Source organism: Pipistrellus hanaki, assembly GCF_964339955.1.
Source record: "Pipistrellus hanaki genome assembly, chromosome: 9".
Lineage (NCBI taxonomy): Eukaryota > Metazoa > Chordata > Mammalia > Chiroptera > Vespertilionidae > Pipistrellus > Pipistrellus hanaki.
Window position 1 is genome coordinate 12,351,053 of NC_140511.1, and position 22,552 is coordinate 12,373,604.

Below are 22,552 nucleotides of genomic sequence, written 5' to 3' on the forward strand. Positions count from 1 at the left end.
CAAAATTACTGAATTTGTTATTAGCTCTAATAACTTTTTTTGTGTGGATTCTTTGGGATTTTATATATTATGTCATTTGGGAATAGAGATAGTTTTATGGTTTCATTTTCAATTTGATGCCTTTTATTTTTCTTGCCTCATTGCTCTGGCTAGAACTTCCAGCACAGTGTTGAATGGCATTGGTGAAAGTGGGCATTCTTGTCTTGTTCCTGATTCCAATGGGGAAACTTTCAGTCTTTCACATTGATATGATGTCAGCTGAGAGTTGTTTCTGTTTGTTTGTGACTAGTAAAGGCCCTTTATCATGTTGATGAAATTCCCTTCTATTCCTAGTTCCTGTTGGTTTTTGTCAAATGCTTTTTCTGCATCATTCAAGATGATCTTGTGTTTTCCTCTCCTTCATTCTGTTAGTGTGGTATATTACATTGGTTGGTTTTCTTACTGCTTTTATTTTATGTTGGCAATAGCATTCCCCCAGGCATCAATATTTAAATATTTGACTAACATTTGAGATGTTTAGAATATACAGTCCCTTTCCATTTTTCCGACCAGCATCCTACCTGTCTAGTCACACTGGCTTATTCAGTAGCCCCGTAACTCTAGTTAAGCTTACTTCCCCAGTTTCATCCCACTTTAAACTAGTTGTTACATGTTCTAGATTAACTCCCTTAAGGTACCTCCCCTCCCCCAATTTCTTTCCTGCTTAGTACCTGTAATGATTTTCCATCGTTTAACAGGTCAAGTCTCATCCTGACGCTTAGTAACCTTTCTAATCTAATCCCACGCCACTTCTCTGGTCCGTTATTTATCAAAAGTAGAAACTATACACTGAGGCCCACCTAATAATAACTTAAAATTTTACTATCATTAGGTTTCTAAAATTCTAAGCATGTAAACTTGGTTTCTTATATCTTTCCTCATACTTTCCTAGTTTCTTAATTAACCTTAGCAATATATTGCTAAAAATGGCATTTTCTTTAATCTTTGAAGATCCATTTCAAATTGCCTATTGTACCTGCTTCCCAACCTAATTTGTATTTGGTTTGGTTATGTAGTCAAATAAATGAAAAAATGTTGTCTTAATGTCTTCTAAAGTAAGAAAAGGGCAAGATGCAGGACATGATGGATAGTGTGAAGATATATTCATGTGCATAGACCATTTCTGGAAAGATATATCAGAAACTATTAGTAGTGGTTACTCCTGGTAAATGGAAGAGGTAAATTTTCTATTCATTTTTATATCTTTTTATACTGTTGGAATTTCTTAGTGCATTTGAGAAAAAGAGATGAGAAAATTTAAAAATAAACGACTAGTTCCTCTTTTTTTAAAAAAATATTTTATTGGTTTCAGAGAGGAAGAGAGAGGAAAACATCAATGATGAATATCATTGATCTGCTGCTTCCTGCATGCCCTCTACTGGGGATTGAGCTCCCAACCTGGGCATGTGCCCTAACTGGAAATTGAACTGTGACCTCCTGGTTCATAAGTTGATGCTCAACTATTGAGCCATACCAGCTGGGCTCCTTTTTTTCTTTTAATTCCAACTTAAACCCCTCTGTACCATGAATGACTACATTTTATTATTTTATCTTTACTGTTGAAAATATTGATATTACAGATTTCCCCCTATTTATCTCTATTGACCCCTTTTAGCCTGCACCCACCCCTCACCCCAGTCCTAAATTTTAAAAGCTCTTAATGCTTTTGAAAAACTTTGAGCCAGTTAATGAACTGAAGCAGTCATTTTCAAATGACTTTTTACATCATTAACATAAGTTACCGATCAAGTACCCTGTTTCAGGGGATTTAGTTGGGTCCACAAAAACACTGCTATTTGTCATTTTTAGAGAGTCCTAGCCTTATGGCACTGTCAAACAAAGAATCTTAACTTCTGCTGCTGAAGTGTTTTTATTTTTTATTTTATTTATTTATTTATTAAAATATATTTTATTGATTTTCCACAGAGAGGAAGGAAGAGGGATAGAGAGCTAGAAACGTCGATGAGAGAGAAACATTGACCAGCTGCCTCTTTGCACACCCCCTACCGGGGATGTGCCCACAACCAAGGTACATGCCCCTGACCGGAATCGAACCTGGGACCTTTCAGTCCTCAGGCCAACGTCCTATCCACTGAACCAAACCGGTTTCGGCTGCTGAAGTGTTTTCAAATAAAAGGTTATATCAGATCATTGAGAGCCAAAAAAGTAAATAAATTAAGGAAAAGAGGCCCTTCTTGGGGCATGGAGTATAAACCAACCACAGCAGCATGGCCACGTGAGGGCATGGCCATCATTCTGGAGCTTTCCGTTGTTTTTATACGTCCCTGGGGGTGAGCAGAGAAAGACCTAAGCCCCCCTGAACGGAGTTACATTAGCTCTAAACAGAGGGGATGGGAGGAGGGAAGAGGCTAGTTCTGGGATAGGTGTGACAGAGTCTGTAGGGAAGAAGCGTCCGCTCCTGTGGATTATAACCACCTGGGAATTAATCCTAACTTCCAGCAGCTGTACCGGAATGTGAGCAGCCGTTAGTCAACGCTGGTCCACAGCTCTGAGCTGGCCGCATCCTGTCTCCTCCTCTGTCCTCTGTGATTTTAATTTAGGTCATCTCAGAATTTTTTTCTTGTTTGTATGTTAGCTTTCTGCTTTTTCAGTAAATTGGACCAACATAGAGTTGTTGCTGGAAGAAAAACGGAAAAAGCACCAGAACTTTTGTGGGCTGTTCTTGTTTTATGGAAGTTGGAAAGATTAGCGGCAGTCTCAGCATACATTAAGACCCTGTTGTCTAGACTGGATTTCTGGAGTTGTTGCTATATATTTTCTTTAATGCCTAAAATTATTATTTTGCTTTTCTTTGGTACTTAAGTTTTATTTTAAAATTAGAAAACCAGATCTTCAATTTTGGAGGAAATTTTATTAGGCGCACCTTGGTAGTTCTTCTTAGTAAAGGAACATTTATCAATATGTAGTTAGTTTTTTTTGTGTTTTTTTTTTTTAATTGATTTTAGAGAGAGGAAGGGGGAGAGAGAAAGAGAAATATCAAAGTGAGAAACATCAATCAGGTTCTTAATGGGGGATCGAAACCACCACCTTTTGGTGTACATGAGGATGTCCAACCAATGGAACCACTTAGTTTTAAGTAGAAATGTCTTTATAGGAATAGACAATTGAGTTCAGGAAATGCATGCATGAGAGTAATGAAATAACATCTCTCCCTGCTCCTTGTCCTTTAAAGATAAAATTCTTAATTAGTGATCTCACAAATTTGCCTCATCTGAACAAAGAGTTTTAATTAGTTGCTGTAGGATTAAGCCAGTCATTGTTTATTACAACTTGATGCTCAATGTTCTTATTGTCTGAATAATCCTACTTACTGCCTATTATGGATGAGTTACTGTGTTGCTGTAAGCAGCCCTCAGCCCTGAGGAGTGGACTGGGTCACACAGAACCACCAGGTAGCCCGGGTCCAGAGCGGGAGCTCCTTTCCTCTGGGCAGGAAAAGAGAGTACTTTATTATTGTTTTTTTATGTACCTTTATTGATTTCAGAGAGGAAGGAATAGGGAGAAAGAGAGAAACACCAGTGATGAGAAAGAATCATTGATTGGCTGCCACCTGCACGATCAGGGATTGAGCCCACAACTTGGACGTATCCCCTGACTAAGAATTTAACCATAACCTCCTGGTTCATAGGTCGACGCTCAACCACTGAGCCTCCTAGGCTGAGGCGAGAGTGTTTTTTGTTTTATGAAAATAATGTGAATTCATCTAAGGAAATGCAAACCTGTTGACTCTTGCCAGTTATTTGACTTGATCTCGACTGGAACACAAGCTCTATCCTGTCTTGTTGGGAGTGTGTATATATATAGCAGCATGATAGAGATGAAGTTAATATTTAAATCAGCTTCCTGTGCAGTCAAGGAGAAACTATTAGTAATACAAGAGGGTCCTAGTGCTCTTGGTTGGAGTCTGTATTAATAATAGCCTAGGTCCGTGTTTGGCAAACTGTGGCTCTCGAGCCACATGCGGCTCTTTGGCCCCTTGAGTGTGGCTCTTTCACAAAATACCACGGCCTGGGCGAGTCTATTTTGAAGAAGTGGTGTTAGAATAAGTTTAAATTAAAAAATTTGGTTCTCAAAAGAAATTTCAACTGTTGTACTGTTGATATTTGACTCTGTTGACTAATGAGTTTGCCGACTACTGGCCTAGGTGGTCATCACGCCCTCACGCCGTAATGCCCTCATGCTGTCACAATCCCACAATCCATCACCAGGAGGCTGTGTGTGCAATGGGCATGCACAGGTTGGTGGGGACTTGACGCTGCATGTGTAGTGTGGAGGTGGGGCCCAGCAGCTCACCGCATAGCCAGGCCTGGAGGCCCCATGGCACAGAGGCAGGACCCCCGGCTCCAGCCTACCTCTTTAGGGCAATCCTAAAGAGGAACCCGAATGGGTGGACAGGGCCTACCTCTTTGGGGCCATCAATCTTGGGGCTCACACACTGTGAGAGGGCACAGGCCAGACTGGGGACATCTGCCCCCCCACCCCAAATGCACAAATTTTGTGCACCTGGCCTCTAGTGTTACTATAAAATTAATATTTAATATATTTAGTACTTTTAGGATTTTAGTTGTGGCTACCATTTAAGAAATTAGGTTTAGCTGAATGTTAAGATTGAGTCATGCACCCTGGCTGGTGTTTCACAGGGGCTAGAGCCTCGGCCCAGGCATCAAAGGGTCCTGGGTTTGATTCCTAATTAAAGGCATGCAACTGAGTTGCAGGTCCTATTCCCAGCCCCTAGTCAGGGTGTGTGTGAGAGGCAACCCATCAGTGTTTCTCTTTCTCTCCCCCCTTCCCCTTTCTGTGAAATCAATAAAAACACTTTTTAAAAAATTGAACCTAACCATTGACAGTAGGCGAACATTCCATGGTCTATCAAATGTAGGAGGTATTACTAGAAATAATATAAACAATTGAGTTTGTGAGAGGTAAGGGATGGTGTAGGAGAAAAAGTTGAGTTAGTAGAGCAGGGTAGAATCTTTGAAAACTAGCAAGATAGGAATTTAGATTTGAATTAACATGTATAACATCATTCTTAGAGCTGTACAAAGTGATATTACCAAGTTGTCATCTCTGCCCAATAACTTTAAAAAAGGGAAACTAAGTCCGGTTGGTGTGGCTCAGCGCTTTAAGGATTGATCCAGGTACCAAGAGGTCGCTAGTTTAGATTCCCAGTCAGGGCATATGCTTTGGTTGCGGGCTTGATCCCCAGTGAGGGCTGTGCAGAAGGCAGCCATGGATGGCTTCCTCTCTCATCAGTGTTTCTATCTCTTTATCCCTCTTCTTTCCTCTCTAAAAATCAATAAAAAATATATTTTTAAAAAATAATTTTAAAAATTAGGAAACTTAAGAGTATTTTCTTTTCCTGAGTGTATTATTCTAGATGTATTGCTGTCCACTGCTACCTGTTACAAAGTGGGGAAAGGGGAAAGGGACTTTAATCCATGGACAAATACAATAATTAATAAATTATTTAATATTTGCATACCATTTTTCACTGATTGACATTGGCATTCTGAGTTAAATTAATTAATATATGTGAAATGTTTAGAAGAACACCTGGCTAAAAGTAAGCAGCCTGTGTTACTTATTACTTTTTGTTGGGATTATTTTCTGTGAATCCTAAGTGTCAGTTGATGTACAGAGTAATTTATGGTGAAGATGTGATGTAGGTTTAATGCTCTATTCATTTCCCTCTCCCAATTATTCCCCCTCTTTTTGGGGTATGTTGATTTTGATTCTTTGAAAACTGAGTATGATTAAGATGTATAGATTCACATACCTTTACCCAATAAAATTAAATGGAATTGAGTTAGTTTGGAGAAAACTTTTTAGTATTTTCTTGTTCTAACACTCCCATGCTTTGTGTTTTCAGCATTTGACAAGGCTAAATCTGAATACCTACTAGTCTGAGAGTCACTCTCGCAGTCCGTAGGCAGTGACTTCCTTTGACAAGACTCATGGCCTAACAGACTGCTGGTCTCAGCAGCGTCGGCTCCATTTCTAGCCTATGACTGTGGCCTGGACTAGAACAGGAAGACTGACTACAGGGGTGTTGCATTTAGTTATTTCTAGTTGCATGATACTTAAATGTTGTCCTGGGCCCGCAGCTGTTGAGGAACATAGGACACTGCTTCTGTTACAGTGGCAGTGAATGGGCAGTGAATGGGCAGTGCCTCTTGACGTATTACTAGCTGAAAGGCAGCCAGTGGTGAAGCAGTAAGTTCTGAGGCTCGGCTTAATTCTGGGATAACCTTAGAAATGGTATAAATTAGATTTTTTCTTACTGGATTAAATTTGAACTATTTTGTTTTCAATATTCATCTAAATGATAATCGTCTTCAGTTGGACAGCCAATAGTTTCAATTGAGCTTACTTGTATATAGTTGTTTTTGTTAACTTTTGTCTGTGCAAAATAGGACAGGATGTTTCCATGAAGATGCTAAGGCTGAAAACGGGTTATAAACTGATCTTGAGGTGGCCAGTAGTTACCACAAGATAGGGTTTTCCATGGTTCAGATCAGTGAAAACATTTCCTTGTGTAGTCCCCCTGAAATTTTATTTGTAATTCAGAAAGTTCTAGCTTTATACTTCACTTAAGCAATTAAACCTAAAGTTTTAAATATGATGCTGGTGATATCATTTGTTAATCACATGGTTAGAAACATTGTCAGTAGAAAATAAAATGACACATACAAATGGCATGTGCAGTGAAGCTTAAAATAGCACATCTTCACATCCCTGCAGATTCCCTGCACTCCATGCGTGACCTCCTTACTTTATGTACCGCTCACAGAAAGGAAAACCAGAGGCACTTTAATTATCCCTTAAGGCTAGAATATTACATTTAAATGTTTTATATTCTTCCAGTTTTACTGTCTACTCATATTTCTTCTGCAGTTATTTTCTGCGAGTAAGCTTTTAAGAGAGTAATAGGTTTGTCATTTTAGACTGTGTCTTGACAGTGTTGGCGCCAGGGACACTTTTCCCTTCTTTAGTTCTTCTGACTGATTGAATAATTCAGACAACATACAGCAGATTAACAGGAGAAGATCAAATTTTAATATTGCACACAGAATATTCACATAGATATTCGCATAGGCATGCACATTCCTAAGACTGAGGCAAAATGAGGCAGATATGGCGGTTTGGAGAAGAAAGGAAAAGAGTGGGATTCCTAGGGGGAGATAAGCAATTCGCAGGTAGAGGACAAAGTAGCAAGCAAATTCTTGCTAGGTGACTCAGAGACAGTGGGTTGCAGCACTTTATTCACAGAATGTCGATTATACTCAGGTTCCCTTCCTGAAGCCGAGTTTTCATCTGAATCTCTTCTTTTTTGGGGGGTGGGGGGGGTGGAGTGGGGAGAAGATAACTTTTCCTATTTTGTTAGGCTGTACTTATTTTCAGCTCAAAGTAGCCTGCACGGCAGCCGGGCACATTCTGAGAGACTAGACCCCACAACAGTCAATACCTTGTCTCTGGTCTGTTAAGATGCTTATAGTCTTTAAATGTATCCAGGTTTACTTTCTGACTGACATTTGTCTGCTGTTTTGTTTGTTTATTTCTCAAACATAGAGCTCCCGAATGCTGTTAAATCAGCTGAGAGAAATCACGGGCATTCAGGATCCTTCCTTCCTTCAAGAAGCTCTGAAGGTTCGTTCCAAGGCTTCTGCTAGTCAGCAGGCTTTAAAACAGTTGTCCATATTGTAGTTATGTCAATTCAAGCTATTTTAATGCCTAGATGAAGCTAGATGTAGACAGAGCTCTACAGGTCAAATAACCCGGTATCTTCAACATGTAAATGGACAAGACTTGCCATGCAGGAAACCCTCCAGGGTAAAAGAGGTTTATGAACATACAACCTGTTGCACAGTATAAACTTTGTATGGGTCCTGACTCAAAAGATATTTGAGTCAGGGAATTTTGAAGTAATTTACTTAAAAACTCGTTACTTACTCTTAAGGAGTTATATTTTTTAAAAGATACATTCTGAAATGTTGACTGATGAACTGATACGATGCTTAAGATTTGCTTCAAAGTATCTGGAAGAGAGTAGGCAGAATAGATGACTACCTTGGTTCAGTCATACATTCCCTCTACTATTGTAAATGTTACAAAGTTTTCCTAATAAAACATTAGAAACAATTATAAGTATGGTCACCACTACAGAATACGTTTTAAGCACAGTGCCTTACTATCCTCCACCATATCCCACCCCCCTCACCCCCAGACTTATGCCTAGACTTACTCTGTATATCTCCAGGTAGTGAGGAGTTATAACCAAGCAAGAAATTAACGCACTGCTTATTTTAAATGCTGTGATGCTTTACTTGTGAAGTTTTTTTCTCCTCTCCTTAGGCCAGTAATGGTGACATCACTCTGGCAGTCAGTCTTCTCACAGATGAAAGAGTGAAGGAGCCCAGTCAAGACACTGTTGCTACAGAACTATCTGTAGAAGTGCGGAATGCTGCCAATAAAGAAGCGTTAGCCAGTAAGTACATCCTGTCTTAGTCCTGCTTGAACTTGCAAAAAATAACAAATGAGTGTGTGTGACTTCTATCTGCCACATCAGCCCTTTGGAAATAATGGTAATGATAACTGATGATTAAACCGTTGCCATGTGCCGGGCACAGTTGTAAGCACTTTGTGACTTCATTCATTCACACTTATTTAATGAGCAGCTGCTATGTGCCATGCCCTCTTGCAGGCACTGATGAACAAAATAAACAAGATGAACAAAATTAATAAGAATCCCTGCCTTCATGTGTCTTACTTTTTCAAGGGGAGATGAACAAACAAAGTATATAGCATATCAGAACATGCTAAGTACCATAGAGAGAACGTAAAGGATGGAGCGAAAAAAGTTTTGAGGATTAGATTTGAAATAGGATGAGCCTTTTGAAAAGGTGTAAGTCAAGTGAGGCCTTGGGGTGGGAATATACATTCATTAGTTTGCTTAAGGAGCAGCAAGGAGGCCATAGCTGAGGCTTAGTGAATGAGGAGGGCAATATGAGATGAGGCCGTAGAGAGAACAGGAGCAGATCACTCATAGCCTGCATAAGTGCTTGGCTTTCCTCTGAGTTAGATGGCAGCCATTGGAGAATCTGGAGCCGAGGACGATGTGATGTAAACTGTTCCCATTTTCTAAGGTCACTGACTGCTCTGTTGGGTAGTGGGTAATGAGCATGGGTCAGAGCAGGGAGCCCAGGACCAGTGAGGAGGCTATTGCACATGAACTGGGATGTAGTGGTTAAGGAGTGAGAAGTACTTGCTCTGTGGGCTTTGCTTACAGAAGAGACAAGGGGTGATTGAGAGGAGTTAGAGGTGACTCCAGGGTTTTTTCCTGAGCAGCTGAAATGATGGAGTTGCACTTATTCAACATAGGAATAGCTGTAGATGGAGCAAATTTGGGGTGTAAAATGAAGTGACTGGTTTGGGAATATTAAGTTTGGATGCCTGTTAGACATTCAGGTGGCATGTCAAAAAGGCAGTGGAGCCCAGCCCATGTTGCTCAGTGGTTGAGTATTGATCTTTGAACCGGGAGGTCACAGTTTGATTTCTAGACAGAGCACATGTCCGGGTTGTGGGCTTGATCCCCAGTAAGGGGCATTTAGGAGGCAGCCAATTGATGATTCTCTCTCATCATTGTTGTTTGTATCTCTCTCTCTCTCCTTAAAATTAAAGAAAAAGGAAAAAAAAGAGGCAGTGGAGACCCATATGTGTAGTTCAGGGGAGAGATCCACTGGAGATAGCTAGAACTTGGGATCATAAACCGTAAATGGTATGTCAAGTTATTGGACTACTGAATTCTTCAAGGGGTCGATATAGAAAAGAGAAAAGGTTCAGTGACGAAACAAGCCAGCACTCCCAGTGATGGGAGGTCTGGGGAGATCAGGAGAGTCCAGGGAGGTCAGAGGAAGACCAAGAGAACCAGGAGAGTGGTACTGTGGAAGCCAAGGAGGCTCCAAAGGAAAGGCACCATCAGCTGGGTCACATGGTGTTAATGGGTATTTGGTGTGTTTGTCATTTTGAACTATTCTGGATAATGCTGGTATGGATATTCTTTGTGTGTGTGTATATATATGGGCCACTATGTGCACCAAAGACTACACACACACACACACACACACACACACACACACGTCTTTGGTGCACATAGTGATCTTTTTAAATCAGTATTTTGGGAGATTCATCCATGATGAAAGTTATAACTGTAGTTCACGTATTTTCACTGGTTTGTAGTATTTCATGGTCTGAATACACTACAGTTTATGTATTTATTGACTTTGGGGTTTGTTCACATTTTTTGCTATTATAAGCAAGGCTGCTGTGAGCTATTTTGATTCATGTAACGTGTGCATGGCTAATGATGTTGAGCATCTTTTCATGTATTATTGGCCATTTGTATGTCTTTTTCAAAAAAGAATTCTATCCAAATTCTTTGCCCATTTAAAAAATTGGGCTATTTATTTTTTTCATTATTTAGTTGCAGGAATAATTTAGATAGTCTGTATATAGGTATCTTACTAAGTACTTGATTTGCAAAAATTTTCTCTTGTATGTTGTCCTTTCTCATTCTTTTTTTTTTTTTTTTAAATATATTTTATTGATTTTTCACAGAGAGGAAGAGAGAGGGATAGAGAGTTAGAAACATCGATGAGAGAGAATCATCAATCAGCTGCCTCTTGCACACCCTCCACTGGGGATGTGCCCGCAACCAAGGTACATGCTCTTGCCCGGAATTGAACCCAGGACCTTTCAGTCCATAGGCCGACGCTCTATCCCACTGAGCCAAACCGGTCCCTGCCCTTTCTCATTCTTGATGGTGTCCTCTGAAGCCCAGGGTTTGTGGGTTTTTAAAAATTTTGATGTCAAATTTACCTAGTTTTTTCTTTGGTTGTTTGTACTTTGGCTGTCATCTCTAAGATGCCATTGCTTAATCCAATATCACAAAAAAATTACAGTGTTTTTTTCTAACAGTTTTACAATTTTAGCTGTTATCATGTGGTCATAAGGTCATTTTTTTAAATGGCGTGAAGTAGGGGCTTAAAGTCATTCTTTTGTGTGTAAATATCCAGTTGTTCTAGTACCATTTGTTAAAAATATATTCTTTCTCTACTGAATTATCTTTGTACCTGTGATGAAAAGCAGTTGACCATAAATATGACGTTTGTTTCTATTCCACTAAAATCTGTTTCCTTGATCTGTATTTTGTCTTTATGCCAGTAGCCCAGAATCTTAATGACTACAATTTTCTGGAGGTTTTTCCTTTTTAAATTAAATGTTCTTCATTGTTCATGTATAGAAATTCATTTAACATTTGTATATTGATCTTTTGTCCAGCCACATTTTATTAATTATAACTATTGTCTGTAGATTATTTTGGGTTTCTCTTGTAGGTGATCATTATCTATGACTTAAGATAGCTTTCTTATTTTCCAATTCTCATATTTTTAAAAAATTCATTTTTTCTTATTACACTGACCAGAACTTTCAGAACCATAGTGAACAAAAGCCTTGATAGTTGGACATCTTTGTCTTAGTCTTGGTTTTAAAGGAAATGTGTTTGACATTTCACCATTAAGTACAAAATGTGCTGTGGGCTTTTCATGGATGCTCTTTTTCAGCCCAAGAATATTCTTTCTAGTTAGAGTTTTTATGCTTGAATGGAGGTTTAATGTTATCAATTACTTTTTCTGTATCTATTGAGATTATAATTTTCTTCCTTGAAATGCTAAGATAGTGAATTTTACTGGTCTCTTTTCTAATGTTAACTCAGTGTTTCCTACAGTGAACTCAACTTGGTCTTAATATCGAATCCTTTTTTGTACATTAGCAGGATTCTCTTTGCTAATGTTTCGTCTAGGTTTTGTTGCATTGGTAAGCATGTGTGAGTTTAAATATATCTAGGTGTGTTAATGCTTTTACTTTTTTTCCTGCAATACACACAGAAGGGCAGTGTTTCCTGCATGTAGACTAATTGAAATTCAATGTATCTTGCAGAAATAATAGACCTTACTCATGAGAATAAAGATGATCTTCAGGCTGCCATTGCTTTGAGTCTACTGGAGGCCCCCAAAATTCAAAATGATGGAAGAGATCTTAACAGGTAATTGATCTAAGTTATAATCTTTGCTCCCTACATTAGTGTGTAGGTCAAAGGCAATAGTTTTGTGAGTGCCACTTAAGAACTATTCTTCTAGGCTCCTTTAATTGCATCTGAATAAAATTTTTTAAGGAAAATTTACCAAATTTAGCTTACTTGCTCTGGTTCACTTTTGAAAATCCAAATATGATAAGTGTCTTATTGCAGCCTGTGGTCTTTGGGTAGAAGCCTGCAAGTTATGTAGTTCATAATTGCTAATTCATGGGTGGGGGAGAGGGGCAATCTAGCGCAAGTATCCAATAAATATGTATGCCCTTTATACATATTTGTAAACTTTGAGGGTTATGTTGATTTTTAAAAATGAAATAATGATTCAATTACCCTGTATCAGAAGTGAACAGGGAATATAGTATTTGAATTGGTACTAATTTGGTGACTGGCTGGAATTGTCCACAAATATCCAGTTCCAGTAGTGGCCTGCCAGTTTCCAGATATGTTTATTCCCTGTACTGTCGAGTTGTTTCTTTCAGAGAAACACAGGGCCATGGTTTGGGTACTAGACAATTTGGAGGCTATTATTTAAAAAAATATATCTTATTGATTTTTTTACAGAGAGGAAGGGAGTGCGATAGTTAGAAACATCAATGAGAGGGAAACATTGATTAGCTGCCTCCTGCACACTGCCTCCTGGGGATATGCCTGCAACCAAGTTATATGTCCTTGACCGGCATCAAACCTGAGACCTTTCAGTCCGCAGGCTAACTCTCTATCCACTAAACCAAACCGGTTTCAGCTAGCTAGAGGCTCTTATTTTTCAAAAATACATTTTTATTGATTTCACAAAGGGAAAAAAAGGGAGAGAGAGAGAGAGAAACATCAGTGATGCGATGGAATCATTGATTGGCTGCTTCCTGCACGTCCCACACTGGGAATTGAACCTGCAACCTGGGTATGTGCCCTGACCTGATTCATTGATTCATAGGCGGATGTTCAACCACTGAGCGATGCTGGCCAGGCCAGAGGCTCTTACTGGTATCTTATAGCAGGGTGTCTCTCTTGCCTCTTTCAATGACACAGTTTGAGAGAGGGCACTGTAGCTGAACTCTAAAACTTTTCCTATGCTATCAAAAGTCTCAACTCAGTTCCATGAAGCACTTTATTAGTAATAATCTCTGTTATAGAAGGATTAGCATCTCTATGTTTAAACCTTTTCACTTATGTTATAATCTTATAATTACTATTCAATATATAGCCAGTGATTATCCAGCAAATAGTTTATCTGGCCTTTGTAAACTTTATGAAGGGTTACCAGTATCCTCCATGTAGTATGTTGTTCTTTAACTTTTTCTTTTTCTGATGTGTGGTATATTGGCGCAATGCAGGATGCACGAGGCAACCTCTGCAGAAAATAAACGCCCAAAGAGGAAACGCTGTGACGTCTGGGGAGAAAATCCCAATCCCAATACCTGGAGGCGAGTCGATGGTTGGCCAGTTGGGCTGAAAAATGTTGGCAATACATGTTGGTTTAGTGCTGTTATTCAGGTAGGATATTTTTAAGAGACAACTATGTAATTTTGAAACAATACTGTAATTTATTAAACCAAAATGTGAGGAGCATAGCTTTAAAAAAAAAAAAGGAAACATATAAAACTGGAGAGTTTCCCTCACAGCATCATGTTTGGTTTCTTTCTTGTGTTCTGGATTCATATGCTCTGATGTCTACATTGGGCAATACTAAAAACAAGATGCTCTGTGGTTGTAAACATGTCGAGTCAGTGTTTTAGATCAGCATTCAGTGACTACTGTGTTGTAGCAGAGCAAGAGTTACTAAGGAGAAGCCAGTTGTTGGAGGCTGTCATACAGGCAGGCAGGATCTCTCCCCTGACTGCTGTCTTAGGGGAGCAGACCTAAGCCATCAGTCAGACATACCCTGATGGGTCCTGGTCCGTGAGAGGGCGCAGGCTGAGCTGAGGGACACCCCTCCACCCCCTACCCTAGTGCATGAAATTTGTGCACTAGGTCTCTAATAATTACATAAAGGCAGTGTAAACAGGAAATCAGCAAGTAGAAGACCCAAGTTCAAAAACTTGGTTAATGAGTTGAGAAATAGGAAAAAGGCTAGAACTGAGTGATGGGAGAGATTATGACAGACAGTGATGAGGTTAGAAAGGTAGAGGTGGAGGTGGGGTGGGAGATGGGGTCATGATAAGGATTTAGGGAATATATATATGTGGAAAGTATTGGGAACGGAGCAGAGAAGTGATAGGATCCTACTTCCATTTCAAGAGGGCTACTGGAATCTATGTTGAGGATAGAATTTAGGAAGGTAGTGTAGAATTAAGGACATCAGTCAGTTCTTAGAGAGATCGAGACCCCCTGTATTCACACCCCCTCAGCCTTCGCTTCTGTTAGAGATGTTGAAAAGAACTAGCAGGTAGAGGGGATAACAAGTACGGTTTCTGAGAGCATGAGAGGACAGTATATGGCACATATAGGGAGGGAATAGGAGAACTGCAAGAGTAATGGGGAAAGAACAAGGAAGAAATGATGACTGAATATAAAGTTGACATAGTTTCTAATAGTTGATTTTTCCTCTGTGAAATAAGCAGTCCTTTTCTAAGACTGGGCGAAGGAATGATAGATTTTAAATGGAGTGAAAGTTTGAGTTGTTGCAGACAGTGAGCAACTGATTGGCAGCAGAATATAATAGTGTGGTGATATTAGTATGTACTGTTTTTATCAGGACTTCTTAGCAGCGCTCTGAAACTGGAAAGTTAAATTCATTTAGGTTGGAGGATTTTATGCATCTGGTGAAGACAAAAGCAATTTGAGAATTTAATGAAGGGAATCAAAGGTAGAAAGAGGGAGAAATGGAGACAGGAAGGAACTGATTGTTAGGGGAAAAGGGAAGAGGTCAGTTTGCTTGGTTCCTATGAAATCAAGGGACAAATGTCCTGTAGGTAGTTGAAAAGATAAGCCAGAAGACAGGTGTGCTTTAAGGGTGGGATTTTCTGCATTTGTCATCTGGCATCTTTTCAGGTGTTGGCATATCCCGGTGTGCTGTGGTGTGGGTGTAGAGATGGACTGGAGGAATGTGTCACTAGAGAGACAAAGGGTCCCTGGGCTGAGTGGATGTTCAGCTAGAATGTGTTCTCGCACATGTGCTGTGAGAACACATCCTTGTTGAATATTCCACCTCCTGTGTGTCTAGAATGTTCTGGGCCCTTGAGATGCGGGAGTGAACACAGCCAAAGCAGAACCCTGCCCTTATAGAATTAAGATGTAAATAAATTTATATAATATGTTAGACTGATTGGTGTGATAGAGAAAAGAGCAGGTTAATGGAGATTGCAATTGCTGCAGGAGAGGCTGGTGCTGGTTGCAGTGTAAATGGTGATGTTAAGCTGAGGAGATGAGATTGGAGCAAATGCCAAGGGAGTGAGCCAGGCAGCTGTGGGGGAAGAATATTCCAGTTGGGGAAACTGCAGTTGAAGGCCTTGAGGTGAGAGTGTGTTCATGGGGTTGATGTGTGCACGGGACACCCTGGAGTCCCGAGCGACAGGAGTGCGAGGAGCAGGAGGGGGAATCATCGGGATGAAATTGGAGAGGTAATTTGTCTTTCATTCTGAGTGAGATAGGAGTCACTGAGGGTTCTGAGCAGAGGGGTGGTGAACTCACCCGAGTTTCAAAGGCTCACTCTGACTACTGTGAGAATGGATGGAGTGGGCAAGAACCGGTGAAGAGACCTATGGAGACTACTGCAGTCATCCGTGTGCGAGGTGATGGGTCTGGAACAGGCTGGTGGCCATAGAAGTAGAGAAGAGGTTGGATTCCTGACTTATTCTGAGGGAGAGCTGACAGGAGGTCCCGTGATTGAATGTTGACTGAAGTTACCTGGTAGAATGACAGGACTTAGGATTGTAAGAACTATTACCAGAGAATAGTCTTCAGTGAGTTGGGAGCTTAATTTTGGTCATTTTAGAATGATGGAAGAACCTGCGTGGCAGGTGAATTGGTACAGGGGACGTTCTGTGTGCAGTGACCCAGGTGAGCAGTGATGGGAGTATGATCGCGGCCCTTGATTGGAGGAGGTGGTTGCATCCAGCACCCCTGGGGCTCAATCCAGGCACTTCTCTGTGTTGGATGTGGCTGGTTAAGAAAGGGAAAGGATTCCAATATGATTCTGAATTTCTAACTGGAGGAGGAGGATGTAATTAGTAGCACAAGGAATACAGAAGAAGCAGGTGTTGGGAAATGGGAGTGCCCTCTTGTGGTTTTTAAGGGCAGTGGTGTAAAGCCTGATTTTGGTGAAGGTGAGGAGATGTGATGTGACTGAAAATGTAAAGCCATTTTATCGTGGTAGAACCGAAGTCCTGGAAAAGGTTATGGGGTGGTGAGTAGAACAGAAGTGAAACTGAGAGGAATGGAGGCGTGTGAGGGAGGCAGTCGAAGTGGAATGAAGGAGAAAGCAGAGGGCTGATACTCCCAGTCCAGCTGTGCTCCCACCCTAGTGGATGAGTCCCACATAGACCTGCCATCAAGGGAGGGAAGGGGGCCTGTTGTCCACCCAGGTTGCAGCTTCAGGAGTCCAGGGTGCGGACTGCAGGGCTTTTGTTTGAGGAGCGTGTTGGGATGAGGAGTAATAGTCACATGACAGATTTGGAAAACCTTATCTTTCAAAAGATATCCATAGTAGAAAAATGTATGATTTACAAAACAATGAAAAGAATCCTTTATCCCAACTCTGCCAGCCAGATATATCTGCTGTTAAAAAATTTTAAAATAAAACTATGGTGAATGAGAATGGAAAACACTGCTGTTCTCACTACTCAGCTTTAGAAATAATTGTTATGAATTTCTGTGCTATTGAGTCCCTGCTGTTCCCATCCTGTCAGCTCCTCCCTTCCCCTCAAATATTGCCATATATGTATGAATCCTAAACAAACTATAACATTACTTTATATATAGCTAGAGGCCCAGAATTCAGTGGATTAGGGCCAGGCCTGTCAGGAAGAGGAGATAGCGGGAGGTTGGCCAACCGGCCCATCCCAATTGGCCCACCCCAATCTGGGGCCAGGCCAGCTAGGGGGAGGGGCTATGGGCAATTGGCTGGCGGGCCCTGCCCCCATTGAGGTGGTGAGGCCAATCTGGGATGGGGATGGAGTGGGGGGGAAAGAGGGGAGTAAGGGGCTGTGGGCTGATGGGAGGAGCAGCTGGGGGAAGGGTCACTGGACTTGGCTGGCGCCCCGCCCTCAATTGGGGTGGGAGAGGCCAGATCAGGGGTAGGGCCGGCTGGGGGGAGGGGCTGCAGGAGGTTGGCTGGCCGGCCCCACCCCCTAATCAGGCCGGTTCACTGGGTTTAGTGGGCATCATAGCGACTTGTTCTGGTCATTATGGCGTTCCAGTTGCTGGCTTTTTATATATATAGATTGTATTTAATATAAATAATATAACACTTTATTTTTCTGTAACTTCTGTTCACTCAAAATATGTCTGAGATTTATCCATGGTAATTCATGTAGCTCTTGATCATTTATTTTCACTGTGTGGCAGTCCATTTTTATGAAAACATTTTTTCTCCAAAAGTATTTTAATGATTACATAATAGTCTAGTGTATAAATGTATTATAGTTTATCTAATCTGTTCTTCTTGTTAGCCATCAGGAAGGTTTTTTTTGTTTGTTTTTTCCTAAAAGAATTAGCATTCAGCTCAATTTTTATACATAGCCATTATTATTTCCTTCAACATAATAGAAGTATAATTACTATGTAGACAGTTAAACATACTTTTAAGATAAAAGCAGTATTCTTGCAGTTATTTTGAAAGAAAGGCTATCAACCCATTTCTCTCTTCATTTCAGTCTCTCTTTCAATTGCCTGCATTTCGAAGACTTGTTCTCAGCTACAACCTGCCACAGAGTGTACTTGAAATTTGCCCCAGTAACACCGTAAGTTGCTGCTATTGAGGAATCTTCACTGTTTAGTTTCTTTCATCCCAAAAGCTTTTAATTTTTGGCTGAAGCGGATAACTGTGATGCTCTTGATTTGTGCTAATATTGTTTTCACTTTCAAATGGCTTTTCCTTCTTTGTGACAAAGGGTTTGTAAAAATGTAAAGTTAAGTAGGAACAAAATTGAAAAAACAGTTTCAAAGTGGTGAGTTACCTGCTGAGCTCAGCATGTGGAGATGCAGAGTCACTGTTCTGTTGTGGCAGCGAACAGTGAGCTGCTTTAGTCACTCAGACTTGGTGACGCAGAGGAGGCACCTAGTGCTGGAGGTCTGGACTCAGAAGAGGCTTTAGCCCTGGCTGGTGTGCTCAGTGTTTTGAGCTTCAACCCTTGAGCCAGAGGGTCGAGGGTTCAATTCCTGGTTCAAGGGCAAGTATCTGGGTTGCAAGTTCGAGCCTGGGCCCTAGTCAGGATGGGTGCAGGAAACAACCTATTGATGTTTCTCTTTCTCCCCTTCCTGCCTCCCTTCCACTCTCTAAAAATCAATGGGAAAAAAAATACCCTTGGGTGAGGATTAGCAAAGAAGACAAAAAGGATGAATCCTCTTGCCAGTGATCTGACCCTTCCCAGGATTTCACCTGGGTGACAGATTTCCTGACAGGAGGGAGGCCGGCAGCTTCAAAAAGCAATTACACTATTGACACTATTAACTCCCTGGCTACTATATAGACACTCTTTCAGTTGAGAGTAATCCCCAGTAGAGACCTTTCAGGGTACCTGTAGCATAGTTTGAGACCTGACCCTGGTCTCAATCTAGGTAAATATAAATGTAAGGAGTGATCATTGACAACTTTTCTCTTTATATGTTGTAATTTTCCAAGAGGTTGTGAGAGTACACATTGCTGTGTTTTCTACAGGAAAGGAGAAATGTCATGTTTATGCAAGAGCTTCAGTATTTGTTTGCTCTGATGATGGGATCAAATCGCAAATTTGTGGACCCTTCAGCAGCCCTCGATCTCTTAAAGGGAGCATTCCGATCACCTGAGGAACAGCAGGTACAAGGTTTTCCCTCAAACTCTGTGGAGTTTGAAATCATGCCTAACATTACTGTAATGTTTATTTTGACCGTGTAATAAACTATGAACATGAGTAAGCAGGACTGTGGGTGCCTACCTTTGCCCTTTGTAATGTCTGAGGAACAGGTGGTAAAAAGAGTGTGTGTTGTCTGGGGGAGGCTGGCAGTTGTAAGAGGAAGTAGTAGTAGAAAGAACAATTATAAAGAGGCTGTTGAAGGAGGAGGAGATTGGGAAATAGCTCAGTGAGTGCTAGCAAGAGTCACTGAGAAAAAGTCCTTTGTCTACACATTTGCTAGGTGTAGACCATCTCACCCTGAGTCCAGCAACTCTGAGCAATCTTCTAGATGTTAGTAACTTCTTTTCTCCGCCTCCTATTAGGAAACAAAGCTCTCATTATTAGTGCAGCTTCTTCCTCATAAAATTTTTTTTTTCTCTAAAAGTCCTACAGTTCTGCAAAATCTCAAAACATTTTACAAAAGTTTTCTTTCTTTCTCATCAATGCTAAAGGACTACAGTGTATTCTTTGGGCCTTTGTAAAAAGTCCTAACTGAAAGATTTAGTTTGTTTGTTACAAAAAGAGGTGGCTGAAGTGGCAGCGTTCCAGTTTCCTGCTAGCCACAACTCAGAGGCAGCCTGGTGTGCCTTCTGTTGCACCTTTGGTAGCTGGTCCCAGAGTTCCAAGTATCTTCTTGATAGGTGGCCCTAAAATAGAAATCTTTGCATGGTAATAGAACCTTAGTGATTGGTGGGATAAAAGCAAATGTTTGTTTCCCTAAGTATTGTGTGGGGTCTAACTCTTCTGCAATTTGTTACCTTTCTTATAGCAAGATGTGAGTGAATTCACACACAAGCTTCTGGATTGGCTGGAGGATGCATTCCAGCTCACTGTTAATGCTAAGTGAGTGTCACCGGTCTGTTTGTACATTCTTCCTGCTCACAGTGGTCCAGTGAGAATTATGATAAAGGGGAGCAATACTCATCTTAAGTAGAAATTGCTGGTTTTACCCAGCTGGCATGGCTCAATGGTTGATTGTCAAACTATGAACTAGGAGGTCATGGTTCGATTCCCATTCATTCACAGGTCCAGATTGCAGGCTCAGTCCCCACTAGGGGACGTGTGGGAGGCAGTCGATCAATGATTCTATCTCATCATTGATGTTTCTATTTCCCTCTTTCTTCCTTTGAAATCAATAGGAAAGAAAAGAAAAGAAATTGCTGTTTTTTTCCAAGCCTCATGGGGTAGCCACTCATATTTGTCATTGTGCATCCCCATTGCCTTTGGCTTTTCTCTTTGAGGATATAGATAATCATATTAACCCATAATTTTTTTACTAAAAGGGCCATAATTATTAACTTCGTTACAGCCATAGCCTGTGCTGTAAAATGTGTTAAAAGGTTAAATCGTAGATGTGAACATGGTGGAGTAATATAAATCATTAAATCTGATCTAAGACAACTGGTGTAATCTCTGTAAACCAATGGTTCTCAGCCTGTGTGTTGTGACTCCTTTAGGGGTCGAACAACCCTTTTACAGGGATCTCCTAAAACCATCGGAAAACACAGGTATTTACATTACGATTCATAACAGTAGCAACATTACAGTTATGAAGTAGCAATGAAAATAATTTTATGCTTGGGGGTCGCCACAACATGAGGAAGTGTATTAAAGGGTCGCGGCATAGGAGGGTTGAGAACCACCAGTGTAGACTGATAGAGAACAGCTTTTAGTCATGTCAATCATTAGCAGAAGTGAAATTCAGGGCAAAGATACAAGTATCCCTCACCCAATATAGATGCTGAGGAATTTGTTTTCTAAATTGTCATAACTTTGGGTAGAAGAAATGTATATCATAAAACAGCTTTGCAGATGAAAACATACATAGTTAACAATTTAAGGTAGGCTTGTTGGTATAAACTAAAGTTGACCTTAGAACAACATGGGTTTGAACTCTGCAGATCCATATATACATGAATTTTTTTCAATGTATATAATAGAAAACATTTTTGGAGATTTGTGACAATCTGAAAAGGCTTGAGATGAACCATATAGCCTAGATATATATTTTTTAAAAATCAAGAAAAAATTAGGTATGTCATGAATGTGGAAGATAGTGTATTATTTTCTTTTATAATTTTCTTAACATTTTCTTTAGCTTATTTTATTATGAAGATACAGTATATAATACATAATGCACAAATATGTGTTAATCAGCTGTTTATATTACTGGTAAGGCTTAAGGTCCACAGTAGGTTATAAGTAGTTAAGTTTTAGGAGAGTCAAAATTATACATGGATTTTCAACTTTGTCCCTAACATCCTCATTGTTCAAGGGTCACTGTATTTTCATTGACTATCATGCCACTGGGAAAACATTTTCTATTTATTTGCGGAACTACACAAGAAGGTTCATTCTCATCTGTGTACTACTTTTATGCCCTGTATACTTTGGAGAGCTATATCTATCTCTTATATGTGTATCGAATGTATACAGATAATGTATACAGAAATGTATACAGAAATAATCTTATTACTTATTTTAGAACATACCTGGCTGTTTGTTTAAATGAAATGTAGTGTTTTTGCTTTTGAATGATGGTTGGGTTTAGTGTAGTGCTTATGTGATCCAAATGATACTAAGTTGTCTCTTTTTTTTAAAAGCAGCAATCCCAAGAACAAATCTGAAAATCCAATGGTGCAGCTATTCTACGGTACTTTCCTCATTGAAGGGGTTCGTGAAGGTAAATTCTCTTGCTGTAACTGTTAATGCTGTGACCAAATCTATATTACTGTGACAATTTGGGGAGGCAATGTAGGGAAAAGGCTTGGGAATCAGACAAATGCAGGTCTGAATGTTGGTTCTGACTCTTAGAAGTTGTGTAATTGTGGACAAATTATGTGAGGTCCTGGATCCTCGGTCTCTATAAGATGGGCCCAGTCAGGTAGTTTTGTTGGTTAGAACGTCATCTCCATATACCAAGGTTGTGGGTTTGGCCCCTAGTCAGGGCATATAGAAGAATCAACTAATGAATGCATAAATAAGTAGAACAACAAATTTATATCTTTCTCTCTTTTTCATCAATCAATAAAAAATGTAAAAAGATAGTCCTGATCATTATCTCAGAGTTGTTATATTACGTTGTGTAATATTTGCACTACCCAAATCTAGTATTAATTTCAGATACACAGTGATGTTACTTAATTTTCTGTTGTTGTTTCCAATGTAATATCTAATCTCAAAAGGTTTTATTGTGTTAGACTGCCAGAAATGTTTGTCTACTATAGAAGCTACATGTTGGCCACATGAGGTTTTTTTCTTTTTTTCAACTATAGAGCATTTTGAACACATAGAAATAGACCAATATAAAAAC

The 22,552-nt window shown here is 40.1% G+C and overlaps 1 protein-coding gene across 4 annotated transcripts in view; it reads left to right on the forward strand.

Moving 5' to 3' along the window:
• Positions 1-22,552, forward strand: part of USP28 (ubiquitin specific peptidase 28) — a 65,934-nt gene that overhangs the window by 9,602 nt on the left and 33,780 nt on the right. For 2 of the 4 annotated variants that reach the window (XM_084893567.1, XM_084893569.1), the window contains exons 2-9: positions 7,630-7,707; positions 8,413-8,545; positions 12,058-12,163; positions 13,543-13,702; positions 18,022-18,108; positions 19,026-19,163; positions 20,009-20,082; positions 21,843-21,922. In XM_084893567.1, coding sequence (XP_084749693.1) covers positions 7,630-7,707; positions 8,413-8,545; positions 12,058-12,163; positions 13,543-13,702; positions 18,022-18,108; positions 19,026-19,163; positions 20,009-20,082; positions 21,843-21,922 — 856 coding nt within the window. The remainder of the gene's footprint in view (positions 1-7,629; positions 7,708-8,412; positions 8,546-12,057; positions 12,164-13,542; positions 13,703-18,021; positions 18,109-19,025; positions 19,164-20,008; positions 20,083-21,842; positions 21,923-22,552) is intronic. The other 2 variants (XM_084893568.1, XM_084893570.1) reach the window with 1 other exon arrangement.